At 36.8% G+C, this 14,170-nt stretch overlaps 1 protein-coding gene across 2 annotated transcripts in view; it reads right to left on the minus strand.

Annotated features, from left to right (window-relative positions):
- The window catches only part of LOC140200212 (GRIP and coiled-coil domain-containing protein 2), a 448,110-nt gene that overhangs the window by 36,845 nt on the left and 397,095 nt on the right, over positions 1–14,170 (minus strand). The window contains exons 2-7 of one of the 2 annotated variants that reach the window (XM_072263197.1): positions 13,410–13,468; positions 13,186–13,270; positions 9,745–9,812; positions 9,140–9,244; positions 6,385–8,835; positions 1,254–1,326 (exon numbers count right to left, since the gene is read on the minus strand). In XM_072263197.1, the coding sequence (XP_072119298.1) occupies positions 1,254–1,326; positions 6,385–8,835; positions 9,140–9,244; positions 9,745–9,812; positions 13,186–13,270; positions 13,410–13,468 (2,841 nt within the window). The remainder of the gene's footprint in view (positions 1–1,253; positions 1,327–6,384; positions 8,836–9,139; positions 9,245–9,744; positions 9,813–13,185; positions 13,271–13,409; positions 13,469–14,170) is intronic. The other variant, XM_072263195.1, reaches the window with a different exon arrangement.

The raw sequence follows: 14,170 nt of genomic DNA on the forward strand, positions 1-14,170 counted from the left end.
TATTCAGTTCATGTGGGTGATAAGGGAATTAGGATGGCATTATTGGGCATTTGGTACAGAATCAGTTATAGGAGACTATAAGATTGCTGAGAGTTGACATGAGCTTGATGAGGCGACTAAACCTTCTATTCTGTTTTCTTTTGCCACAAGAAAGCAACAAACAAAAAGAGGCGCACAGTGCAAATCAGCAAAAACATTGGTGAGTAAATATCCATTAAAATGACGATAATGCCACTGAAATATAAAATATGTAACATACAAGAAAAACATTCAAGAATAATTGGTTTAGCAAGGATGGAACTTGAAAGTTTACAGACACGGATTGTGGAGCCGAGTAGGGGAAAGATTAAATATTTGAGATGTTAACAAAATTTACTGATCTGTGTTATGTGTCTACTTGTAGACCCAATGTATAATTTAAATATTACAGATTGTAAACATACCTTCATTGTTTGCACACTGAACTCATTCTTTACTTTTAAAACACAAAGTATTACAACAAATTACTTTTAACCATGAATGTTAAAGTATTTCATTTCTGCAGAAACTGAAGCTGACAACCAATGAAAGCAAGTGAATGTCAAAATTACATCACAGTAAGAGTATTTTACTACAGTTGTAAAATTTATGAATCAAATGACTGGAGAGCTATTGCAATCCTTAAGAGCTCAGCTATCACACAGACAAGTTATCAAAACCTCAGACCATCCTGGTTTGAAAGTACTCATTTTGCCAGACAGAATAATAACCTACAAAGCTCACTGTAAAAGCTTTAGTATGAAAGGAAAGTATTTGCAAACTGAAACAAAAACAGAAAATGCTGAAAATACACTTGCTAGCTGCCCTATTGAAGATAAATGAACAGAATTAATATTTCTGGTTGATGACTTTTCACATGATTTATTGTCATTTACAGATGCCCAGAAATAACTCATGCTTACATTTAAGATTGTCTAACAATAAGTAACAAATAAAGCTTTATGCTCTCTTACAAAAAGCCTAAATTTCACTTAATTTTCAAAAGGATTTTACTTAAAAATCACAAAAATAACACTACTTGTAAACAGCATTACATATCTAATATGCCCTGATCAATTACTACAAAAAAAATGGCTGAGCTAGTAGGACAAAAAAAAATCAAATATATTTGTTTCTTTTTAGTTCAAATTTAATATTTGAAATAAAATTTTAAATTGGATACATGCATCCTAAAATTTCAATGACAATGAACCAGCAGTAAAATGAAAACATACCAACTTTCTCATTCATTTCCACAATTGTGTTTTTTAAGGTGCTTTCTTCACTGGAGATTTTCAACATCAAATCCTGTATTAAAGGAAAAAAGTTACCCTCAAATTGAAGTTTGTTTTCTTGATAACACTTTTTGAAACAAAGCAAAATATACTTTTTGATCAAAAAGCTAGGTGCTATGGATTTTCATCTGCAAAAATTTGCTCAAGATTCAAATATGATTTGAAAAATCAAAAATGTTTTTCCATCCGTAGATTGTCAGCTACTAGTACTTGACCTTAAACAGAATTAAGGTATCATTCCACTGATGCGAAGTATCTATGAACTTTTTAGTTCACACTCAGTGATAACATCGGGACTAATTTCTCATTTCACCACAGATCCAAAGAGAATTGCTTTTTATACATACATGTCTTGAGTGATTTTTCTGGTTAAACCTATATTATCAAAGATCTCTTCATGACAAACCTTTAGTTCAAAGGAATTCAATAATTTGACAAAACTTAGCACGCTGTACAGAAAAGACAAAGCTGGAAAAAGACTCCCAGAAAACTAAGATAAAGCACCAAAAAAGGTGTCAAATCTAAAAAGACATGTAAACCCTCTGGTGAAATTCTTCAACACCACAGCTGGAATGTTGTCAGGTGCCATGACCTGTCAGTAACATAGCAATTTAATGCAACTGAATTGCTTTCTAGATCATTCCAGACGACAACTGCCGATCAACTAAATTGGCGTTGGTCAGGACTCACATGTAGACCAAATCGAAAAAAGTAGCCGATTTCCTACCTTGAAGAACATCAGTGAATCTGATATGTTTTGTGACCACTGTGGATAATATTAGCTTTTTATTTAAGATTAAATGATCTGGAATCCAAGTATGTTATCAAGGACACCTGGTGAAACTGAAGTCAATGGAGATTAAGGAAAAATTCAAAATAATGTTATAGTAATACAAAGAGAAGAGAGGAAAATGGACATTAATTGCTGGACAGTAAATCAACCCAATCCCATAAAAATCACTGCATGAACAAAAAGAATATGCTGCAAGCATTCAGGTCAGGCAGCGTACTTGGAAGTAAAGCAAGTGTAAACATTTCAGGTCTAAAGACCTTCTGAAACACTTCGTGTGTTTATTTCAGATTTCCAGCATCTGCAGCTCTTTAAAAAAAAAGTTATACCACTGCAACGAGTTCCTCAGGAAATGTTATCTTCACCAACTTCATCAATAATCTTCTATCAGTAATAAGGCCACGCAAAGGGATGTTTGTCGTTAATTTCATAATATTTGTTACCAACTCTCCAAATCTACATGATACAAGATCTGGACAATCTGGACAAAAACAATTAGGCTGTACAAATACTAAGCAAACTCCCCGATAAGGAATGTTTTGTCATTAAAAAGGAAATTCAACTGGACCAAATACACATGTACTGTATACTGTGGCCACAGGAGTAGGTCACTGGGGCAAGGTACCTTTCAATTGCCTCATTCTTTCATCCAATTATGAATGAGTTTTCACCCTGGCAATGACCCAGCATATCTCATAAAATTTGAAAGATCTTCATCAAAATGTTCTAAATTTGAAAACATTGTTATTTTCTATAATTATACACGATGATATCCCAAGCCAATTTCTCTAATCTCAAATATATTTGATGCACTATCAAAATTATGCCTTGAAAAATGAATAAAAAAAAGAGAAATCAGAGATTTTTTTTAGTAATGGCACCATAATATTTGAAATGCAAAGGAATATTTTATATCTGGGATTATATGGGTTATCAGAGGATATTAAAACCTCAGACAAAGTCAGGGTCCAAAAGGTTAAGCATGGCGTGACTGATGTCAGAGCAGCATACATTTCAATGCAAGAAGTATCCTAGTAAAGGCAGATGAGCTCAGGGCATGGATCGACACTTGGAATTATGATATTGTAGCAATTAGTGAGATTTGGCTGAAAGATGCAGGACTGGCAACTCAATATTCCATTGTTTTAGATGTGACAGAGTGGGAGGGATTGAAGGAGGAGCGGTGGCATTACTAGTCAGGGAAAATGTCACGGCAGTGCTCTGTCAGGACAGACTGAAGAACTTGTCTAGTGAAGCTTTATGAGAGGAACTGAGAAATAAGAAAGGTATGACCATCTTAATGGGGCTATATTACAGACCACCCAACAATCAGAGAGATTCAGAGGAACAAATATGCAGAAAGACTGCAGACTGTTGCAAGAAACACAAGGCTATTATAGTAGGTGATTTTAATTTTCCACATACTGACTGGGAATCCCATACTGTAAAAGGACTAGATGGGATAGAGTCTGTCAAATGTATACGTAGAAGTCCCAACCAAAGAGTGTACAATATTTGATCAGCTACTAGGGAATGAGACACGGCAGGGGACAGAAGTTCGTTAGGGGAACACTTTGCATCTCCTGATCATAACGCCATTAGTTTCAAAGTAAATATGCAAAGAGATAGGTCTGGTCCACAGGTTGAGATTCTAAATTCGAGAAAGGTCAATTTTGATGGCATCAGAAAAATCGGCAAATGTGGATTGAGACAGACTGTTTTCTGGCAAAAGTGTACTTGGTGAGAGGGGGGCCTTCAGGTGGTGAAATTTTGAGAGTACAAAGCTTGTATGTGCCTACTGTAACAAAAGGTAAAGATAACAGGTTAGGGAACCTTGGTTTTCAAGAGATATTGAAGTGCTGATTAAGGAAAAAATAAGGAGGTGCATAGCAGGTATAGGCAAGTAGGAACAAATGAGGGGCTTATGGAGTACAAGAAGTGCAAGAGGACACTTAAAATAATCAGCTAAAAGGAGGCATGAGGTTGCCCTAACAGACAAGGTGAAGAAGAATCTTAAGGGATTCTACAGATATGTTAAGAGCAAAAGGATTGCAAGGGACAAAATTGGTCCTCTGGAAGATCAGAATGGTAATCCATGTGTGGAGCTAAAACAGAATGTGGAAGATCTTAAATTTTTTTTTTGCATCTATAGTTACTCAGGAGACAGACACAGAATCTACAGAAGTGAGACAAAGCAGCATCAATCATGAACCCCACACAGATTACAGAGGAGGAGGTTTTTGCTGTCCTGAAGCAAATTAGGGTGGATAAATCCCCAGGGCCTGAAAAGGTGTTCCATCGGACCCCATGAGAGGCAAGTGCCGAAACTGTCGTGGCCCTTGCAGAGATATTTAAATCCTTAGTGACAGGTAAAGTGCCAGAAGATTGGAGGATAACCAAAGCTGTTCCGCTGTTCAAGAAAGACATTAAGAATAAACCAGGAAATTATTGGCTAGTGAGCCTGTCATCAGTAGTAGGAAAGTGATTGGAAGGTATTCTGAGGGACCAGATATGTAAGTATTTGGATAGACGTACCGATTAAGGATGGTCAGCATGGCTTTGTATGTGGTAGTTCATGTCTAACCAATCTTATAGATGAATAAACTCTTCTCAGGCATCCAGCTGGGTACAGGTGTTGATTTTAAATGACATTTTGATGACAAGTTCTGCCATCTTCATCAGGGATGATGCATAGGTACAGCATATCCAGTCCGGTAGTGTATATACCCCCATCGTCCATCCCTCCTGATTGGATGAGGGCTAACCAATTAGGTTTCCGCTAGCCCACCTTGTTTACAATCAAATTCCACTAGTTCTTACTTACATAAGACCTTTGTCTTTGTTAAAATTATTTTCCTCTAGTTTTATTTCAATGGCTTCCTTCATCAGGTGGTCGCAAAAGCCATTGGCATGGCACAATAATTTTGTGTCGAAGTCAAGCCTATGACCATTGCAAATGCAATGTTCGGCTACCGCCTATTTCTCTGGGTAACCCAAATGGATATACCTCCTTTGCTCCTTGATGTGGGTGCTGTGATGCTGTGACTGCGGAGCAGTGTATAATCAGCCAGACGGGACACACAGTGGAAGCCTGAATCAAGGAGCACAGGAGGTGTATCCATTTGAGTTACCTGGAGAAATTGGCGGCAGCAGAACATTGCATTTACAATGGCCATAGGATTGACTTCAACAGCACAAAACTACTGTGCCTTGCCAATGGCTTTTGGGACCACTTGAAGGAAGCCACTGAAATAAACTTCTGAAAAATAAATTTAACAAAGATGAAGTTCTTGCTCTAAGAACTGGAATTTGAGTGTAAACAAGGTGGGACAGCGGAAACCTGACTGGATGGGACAGAGTGTATATATATACCACCGGACTAGACATGCCCAAGCATCATCCCTGAAAAAGATGGCATAATTTGTCATTGAAACATTGGTTAGAATTGATACCTGTACCCGGGTGGAAGCCTGACAAGAGTAGAGTTTTTCTGAGGAAGTTACCAGGAAAGTTGATGAAGGCAAGACAGTGGATGTTGTCTACATGGATTTTAGTAAGGTGTTTGACAAGGTCCTGCACGGGAGGTTGGTCAAGAAGGGTCAGTTGCTTGGCAGTCAAGATGAGGTAGTAAATTGGATTAGACATTGGCTTTGTGGGAGAAGCCAGACAGTGGTAGTAGATGGTTGCCTCTCTGACTGGAGCCTGAGTAGTGGAGTGCCACAGGGATCGGTGCCGAGTCCACTTGTTTACCATCTCTCTCAATGATCTGGATGATAATATGGATAACTGAATCAGCAAGCCACAGGTATGCAAAATTATGAGGGATATAGATAGGGTAAATGCAAGCAGGCTTTTTCCACTGAGGTTGGGTGAGACTCCAACCAGAGGTCATGAGTTTAGGGTGAAAGGTGAAAAGTTTAAAGGGAACACGAGGGGAAAGTTCTCCACTCAAGAGTTGTGAGAGTGTGAAACGAGTTGCTAGCACAAGAGGTGCATGCAAGCTTAATTTCAATGTCTACAAGAAGTTTGGATAGGTATGTGGATGACTATGGAGGGCTATGGTTCTGGTGCAGGTTGATGGCAGTAGGCAGTTGAAACGGTTCAGCACTGATTAGATGGACCAAAGGGCCTGTTTCAGTGTTGTACTCTATGTACTCTGTGTTGGAAGCTCAGCTTAGACTTGAGAAAGACAAAAGATTTCCAAACAAAAAATTTCAAATTGTTTGCCCCCCCAATTATTTACTTACACATATTCAATGTTTAAAATTTTCATGTTATTACCTTCAATGTTTCAAGCTCCTCTTTACATTTTGACAGTTCACATTCTTTTTCGTTCAATTGACACTTCAGTTTCTCTGCTGCTTCTTGTTCCGTTTTCTCATTCTGTACTTGCTTCTGTGTTTCCATGTTTTCAAGCTTCTCTGTAACATTCCGAAGCTGAATGAGCAGATCTTCATTCTCAAGATTATTTTTTTCACTCAGATTTTTCATCTCTAGCAGATCTCTTTGCAAACCTTCCTTATCAAGCAGTGCTTCATCTAGATGCTTTTGCAAAAGACTTTTCTCCTGTTTGAGGTCATCGATTAAACCACCTAGTTCAGCCTGCAGATCTCTATTTGCATCACTCTGTAATTGCAATTCCTCTTGCAAATGTTGTACGTGCTCATTAGATAGCAGTGCCGCAGACTGCTTTTCTTCCCTAATCTTTGTCACATGTTTTTCAAGTAATTGCATTGCCTCAATTACATTGATTTCATCTCCACCATTTGCAAAACTAAAAGCTTCTTGTTTAAGAATATTAATTATCGCATGCCTAACATTTAAAAATTGCTGTTTTTCAAGTCTATCTGCTATTTCCAAGTTTTCCTTTTCTTGAATCAAAGCCTGTAGTTGTTTACTGAGATCTTGAAGTTTTTCATTTGTTTCCATGTTTTCATTTTGCAGTCTGAATGTAGATAATTCACTTTGCAACAATTCCTTTTCCTTTTGTAACTTTGTAGTAAGTTCCTCCTTTTTTTTTGTTTGAGAGTCCAAATACTCCTTCTCAGTTTTTATAGTTTCTAATCTGTTTTTCATGTCACTGAATTTTTGACAATAAGTATCTTTTTCAGAAACCGTCTCTTTTAAATGCAGTGTTGTTTCATCCAATCTCTTTTCCAACTCACAGTTGTTCTTATTGAGCACTTCTATTTGTTGTTGGAGTTCTGCACATTTACCCTGCTCCTCTGTTAGAGATTGTTCCAACCTAGTTATTGACTTTTCAGAGATTCCAATTTTTGACATTAGTTCCTCCTTCTCTTTCATTAAATTATTCACATGTTCTTTCGAATCAAGCACAATTGCCTCCTTCATTTGAATTGAAGATGCCAATTCCTGATTCTTCTCTTCAAGATTATTTACAATTTGTTTTAGTTCCTTAGCCTCTTCAACTTCAGCCTGCAATTTATTGATTAATTCCAAAAGAGAATCTTTCTCATTAAAAACTTTTCTGAGTTTCTGTTGCAGGTCATGAATTTCATCAGATTGTTGCTGTTTCATAACCTCAAACTCATGGCTAATCTTTGAAGCAGATTCTCCCAATTCCGTCTGTAGGATTTCCAAGGTTTTACGCAAGTTTTCATACTGACTCACTGCCTCCTCTTTCTCTTCTGATAATGTTTGGCATTGCTTTGTCAAATTATCTATCTTAAGAAGAGATTCTTGTTTTTCATTTTCAGCTTCAGAAAGTAAAGTTTGCTTTAACATTGATACATCTTTTTTATGTTGTTCTGTTATAACCTGTATTTCAGAGGAATACTGAGCCACTGCCATTTCACAATGTTCTTGAGCAGAATGAAGTTCATCTGTCAGTTTTGTGACCATGGTCATATATTCTTCCTTGGATAATTGGAGCTCATTTATCTTAAATTCCCAATCTTCTCGCTCATGAAACAACTCCTCTTTTGCATGCTGCAGTTCCACTTCGACCTTCTCTTTTTCATTTTTCATGTAAACAAGCTCCCTCTGCATTGAACAATACTGTGATTCTAATTTTTTCACACAATCCTCTAGATATATCACCTGCTCACTGGAGTTAGAGGGCGATTCTTTTGGAAGCTCTTGTTGCAAATGTTGGATCTCCTTTTGCCCTTCTGTTATTTTTCTTAACTGATCTTTCAGTTGATTCAACTGAAGCTCATAATTGCTAGTATTCTCCCTCAGCTCATTTGCAAGACTTTTCTCTTTCAATGAATGCTTCTCTACTAAATTTTCCTCCAAGATCTTAAGTTCCTGCTTGTGTTTTATGACAGCAGATTCAAACTGTTGCTTCAACAGTGCCACTTCTTCTTGATGGGTGTTTTTAAGATTCTTAATTTCATTTTCATTTTCAGACATTAAGGTCCTATTAATATCATCCAGCCTTTTCAACTCTCCCTCCTTTTCTTTGGTGACTGATTCCAATTGCTGTTGCAACTGCAAAATCTGATCCTCAGAAGATTTTTTAACCTCATTTAATTCTCCTTCTAGCCTCTTTGCTTCAGTCTGCTGCAGTGAGTAAGCTTCAAGCTGTTGCTCAAGTTGTCCAATGTGGGTTATGTGCTTGAGATTTGACTCCTGAAGTTTATTTTCTAACTTGATTATTTCATCTTTGTGTTTTGCTTGAGCAGATTCTAAAGCTTCAATTTTGTTTATATGTTGATTTTTTAATAATTCAATTTCTTCCTGAAGTGCCGTTTCTTTTGACAATGCAACCTTAAAATGATTAAAAATAATTTCATTATTGTTCATATGTCATGGACACATGTTCTGATCACCTCTTACTGCAGTAGAAGTAATACTTAGCTAAACGTTTCAGTGCATTACTCAGCTAAAATAGCTAATGTATTGAAGTAACCAAAGAGCAAAGGTCAAACTAAACATGTAGCAATGAAAATCTAAACCAGAATTTAAAATACGGAGGCTAAACAAAATGAAAATACAGATGAACAGGATAAAGAATGCAACATTTTAAACTATACCAAAATTTGTATGAGCACAACAAATGGCTCATCACTACCTTCAATTCTTCTTTGCATTTTTCATTCTCTTTTCTTAGTGAGAGCGTACTTTGTTGAGCTTCTGCTTTTTCCAAGAGTACCGAATCCAGCCTGGTTGTCAGTTCCTGTTCAAAGAAACAAAACAGTACAATTTACAATAACCTACAGATGAACTTTAAATTCATGTTTTAAAACATTCTGTTTCAAAAAACATAATTTAGTTAGTAGTCCATTCATGATCACTATGACAACAAAACCTACAGGTTGTGACATAATCCAAAATCTAAAAAAGCTGATACGTTATCCTGAAACAACCCACACAAAATGTTGGAGGAGCTCAGCGGGCCAGGCAGCATCTGTGGAAAAACGTCCAGTCCACGTTTTGGGCCGTGACTTTTTCCATTGATGCAGCCTGGCCGCAGAATTCCTCCAGCATTGTGTGTGCTGTTTAGATTTTCAGCATCTGCAGATTTTCTCTTGTTCGTCATTATATTGCCCTGAAAATTATGTTATTGCAATGTCATTAGATCATCAAATCTGCTGAAGCACACAATTTACAATTCTGTGCATTTGAACAACCCATAAATAGGAATGTTAACATAATAATCTGCTTTTTGAACGTTACCTGGATAACTGCATCATTAGCTTCAATAGATGGTTTTGCCTTAAGCCGTTCAATTTCATTTTCCAGTTCTGAAATAATAATGCAAGATTTGTAACCTGGCCTTAGATAGTAACATATCGCAAGAAGGTTAAACCATAAGTAAATATTAATGGGGTGAGAAACACTGAAACACAAAATGCTTTATTTAAAATAAAATATTATTGTTTAGCAAGAATTGAAAATGTCAGAAATCAGTAATGTCATGATGATTGAACTGGTAGAGCTAAGGGAATATATGATCCGGTCAGATACACCAAAAAGGAACCTACTATTCAATGAAATAGGACCTAATAACTTGTATCTCTTTATATTCATCATATTTATGGTGCTCCATTGTAACAATATCTGAAGACAAATCAATTTCCACACACACCACCATTGCCCTTACCATCACCACTACCTCTGTCCATAGACTGATGATATATTTAGTAGTATTGGGTCAGTTGCAATTTCTTCAGATAGAAAATGAGAGGGAAAAGCTGAGCATTTTTTTGGCCTCTCACAAACACCACGGCCCAGCAAACAAAATTAGCAAGATTTACCCATTTAACTGGAAACAAATTCAGGACTCCTGCATTCCTTGAAATGAGGAAATTGGGCCGCACCCCAAAATATATTGATTCATGATGTCATTGCTGAAATCCATATGGAATCCAAAGCAAAACTCCCTACTGTTGAGCTTCCCTGGTTTTCAACAATGGACAACTGCAATTCACTTCCAGCAATGTTCTACTTTTTTGATAATTCAGTTTAGTTTAATACTTTTAATTATAAAAGTAAACAATTACTTCTAGTTTTAGAATAGGCAAGATATCTTCCATATGCAAAATTGCACCAGCGACCAACAGCGATGTTTTGCAGACAGCTCACAAAATTACTAGAAACTCTAGTACATATACTTCTTCTGAACTGTGATCGCTGCAGTGTGCAGCCTGTAATTTCCCTTTAAATAATGTACTTTTGAAACAAAAACATTCCAGCACTTTAGTAATCTCCTGAGGGATCTGGCAAACTACTTTCAAAAGTGCAGGTGCGGCCGGGATGGTTGTCGCAGGGGGTGGATGCTGCATCGAGGCCTGATAGCGGAAGGTGAACCCGTGGTTGGTTCCATCACTCTGCATTGATTAACATGTTGAGCAAGATTAAAATCGATGAGACCAAGAGAGGAAAACAAACTAGTGTTCAGTGCCACATGCCTTCATTTGATCAGTCTCACTTCTACTGTCAGGTGGGAGATGCAGGAGTCTTGGAACCAGGTTTGGAAGCAGTTGTTACCCTGCAGCCATAGGGCTCCTGGACAGGCTTCTCTCGCCTCAGTGCTGAACAGGCTCCACAGCAGTGGACTCACTCTTGTGGAATCTGCAGTTCATGTTCTAAGTGTTATAGTTTTTTTTAAAAAACTATTTGTGTGATTTGTCCTTTTTTGAAAATTGGATATGTGGCGATCTTGTGTGTTTTTTTTTTAGTGAATTCTATTATTTCTTTACGTGAGTGCCTGCAAGATGAATCACAAGATTGTATATGGTATACATGCTTCGAAAACAAATTCTAACTTTGAACTTTAAAGCCTCATTTGAGAGTATTAATATTTATTTTTATGTTTAATATTTCTTAAATATATGAATACCAGTTATATTTAAAACTTATTTCATAAGTTTGAAAGGTTAGTAATCTAGAAAATTGAAGTTAGGGCCTTGCTAGTTCTTAAAGCCTTCAGTAATGTTTTTGGGATGTGGGTTCCTCAGTGAACTACTGGACAACTTATATTCCCCTTCACCCTCTTTGCTGCAGTCAGGTACAAGTCACACCAGCAAGGAAGGTCCTCTACATTTTTATCTGGCTAGTATAGTTGTAAAAGATCACAGGAAGGGATTCAGAGCATTAAGATAAAGCCTTACATTTGTTTCCGTCAATTCCAGCTCCACCCATTTTAGAGCATCAATAAAGCTCTTGCTGCTGCTTTTCAATGTCTCGCGAGCCTTTTATCCCCCATGAAGTCAAGTCCCCAAAACTTTTATCCTTTTTATATCACAGACCAAATCTTGCTCAATCATCATCTCTATCCTCCCCTGGGTCTGATATTTTAAATTCTCAGCCTCAGGAATGAAACCTTTTCAAGTGACGTGGGGCAGATTCACCTCATTTCAGGGATGATGTGGTAATATCATGAGGAAAGATCAAGTAGGATGGGCAGATGATCAATATGCTGTCTTGGGTTTAGAAGAGCGGGTGGTATTGCACTAGAACACAAGATTCTCAGAGGAATTGACAGCGTAGATTCTAGGAGGTTGACTCCTTGGGTCGGAGACCTTGGAACTAAAGACTATTCATTGAGAATATGAGTATCAGAATTTAAGGATGAGCAGAGGAACAATTTCTTCATTTAGGGGGTTTGTGAATCTCAGGAATTTGTAATGCTAAGAGAACTGTGGATGACCAGTAATTAAATATCAAGTTGAATTTTATAGATTTTAACTGAGGTATAATGTTACATAGCAAGAGAGCATCATAGAGCAACCATAATCTTACTGAATGGCAGAGCAGATTTCAGTGGTTACATAACTAATCTTGCTTCCATTTCTTAAGCTTTTAATTTCTTGCTGTACTTAAAGTCTTCTAGTTTCCCAAAAGCTATGGCCTTTGGACTCACCATTTTACTAAATGTATCTTTGCACTGAAAGCCCACCCCACCATAAGAACTTCCGATTTTTGACATTTAAGCACATGTTGTGCACTACTTACTTAAATCTCCCTCAACTCCTTTAAATATCTTATTTATAACTAGCTCCTTGCCCAAGGATTTAGTTACACCTCCTGCCATGTTACATTTTACAATACATCAATGTCTTAATGAATGATCACAGTCAATAACTCTGTTCCTGGGAAGTACTTTGGGACAATTTTAAAAGGGCCTGATAAAGTGCAAATTGCTTGAAGTCAGCTTGCAAAAAATCTATTCATACGTTGATTCTTTTAGGCATAGATAGCCAAAACTAACTTGTTATGTGGACAGTAAAGTTATACTTTAGAGTTGGATTTTTACAACAGATTTAGTAATAGAAATTCTAGAAATCAACATGTGAATGCCATTCTCTGCAAATGAATTTACACTAAGGACAGGTTTCCAAGGTTAGAGCATCAAAGCTGTTGTTTCTCATATGGATTGGGTGATCATACAGCACTCAACCAATATAGCAGCTGGTATGCTATTGAAAAGACAGCATCCATGTTGTATGAAGTAATTAGAAAAGCACAATTAAGAATGACAAAATTAATTTTTTTTTCAGTTAATTCCTTAACTAGACAGTATTCACAATTCAGGAAGTACAAAAAAACAGCACATTTTCATCATTTAAAAGTAACCTTGATGGTGATATGGATCCTTTCACAAAAGCATATTACCAGTGCATTTTGACTTTGTCTTCTGTAAAATCACCACCTGCTTCTTTGCAAATTTTATTAGGTCATCCTTTGATAGAGTGTCCAGCTGCATATACAACAGAACATGGATTAGTTTGATTGTGATGCATTTCAATATTATTTTACAAAGAATATTTAGATATAGAAGTTCAACAGCTTTCAAAAACTGCTGTGGTTAAGGTTCAAAAGATTTCCTTTTATCAAACCTTAGATTTTCCAGTTCCAGAAGTCGCTGTCGATGCTGCACCATCTAAACCACTCTCCTGTTGAGAAAAATAAACTGAGCTTTTAACACACAACACTGATAGTACTGCTTTAAATACGTTACCAGCATTCACACAGTTCCTGACATTTTTCTTACCTATTATGAATAGCTGGGTAATGCTAAAACTACAATTCGAAATTTAACCTCTGAAATCAAACTCCTCAATCCATTTATCATAATGCAATTCTCAATCTATACAAATACTATTTGAAAATTATTTCTAACTTCCATTCTGTAATCAATCTCAATCTTACAAAATGCTTCATTCTCTTTACATAACTTTCACCAATTTATCAGATACAGTTGGCAAACTTGCATTTCATCTTAATTTAGACAGTGGGAGAGTGGCAATTAAATACGAAAGCAAATACAGCAACTATAAAAATAATTCACCCCCCCCCAAGGAAACTTTCATGTCAAAGTGAAAACAGATCTCTACAAAGTGATCTAAATTAATTACAAATAAAAAAAACAAAATAATTGATTGCATAGCAACACACATCAAAGTTGCTGGTGAACGCAGCAGGCCAGGCAGCATCTCTAGGAAGAGGTACAGTCGACGTTCTGTTCACCCCCTTAATATGACACACCAAATTATCACTGGTGTAGCCGATTGGTTTTAGAAGTCACATAATTAGTTAAATGCAGCTCACTGTGTGCAGTGAAGGTGTTTCAATTGATTGTAGTAAAAATACACCTGTA

Source organism: Mobula birostris, chromosome 7 (assembly GCF_030028105.1).
Source record: "Mobula birostris isolate sMobBir1 chromosome 7, sMobBir1.hap1, whole genome shotgun sequence".
Lineage (NCBI taxonomy): Eukaryota > Metazoa > Chordata > Chondrichthyes > Myliobatiformes > Myliobatidae > Mobula > Mobula birostris.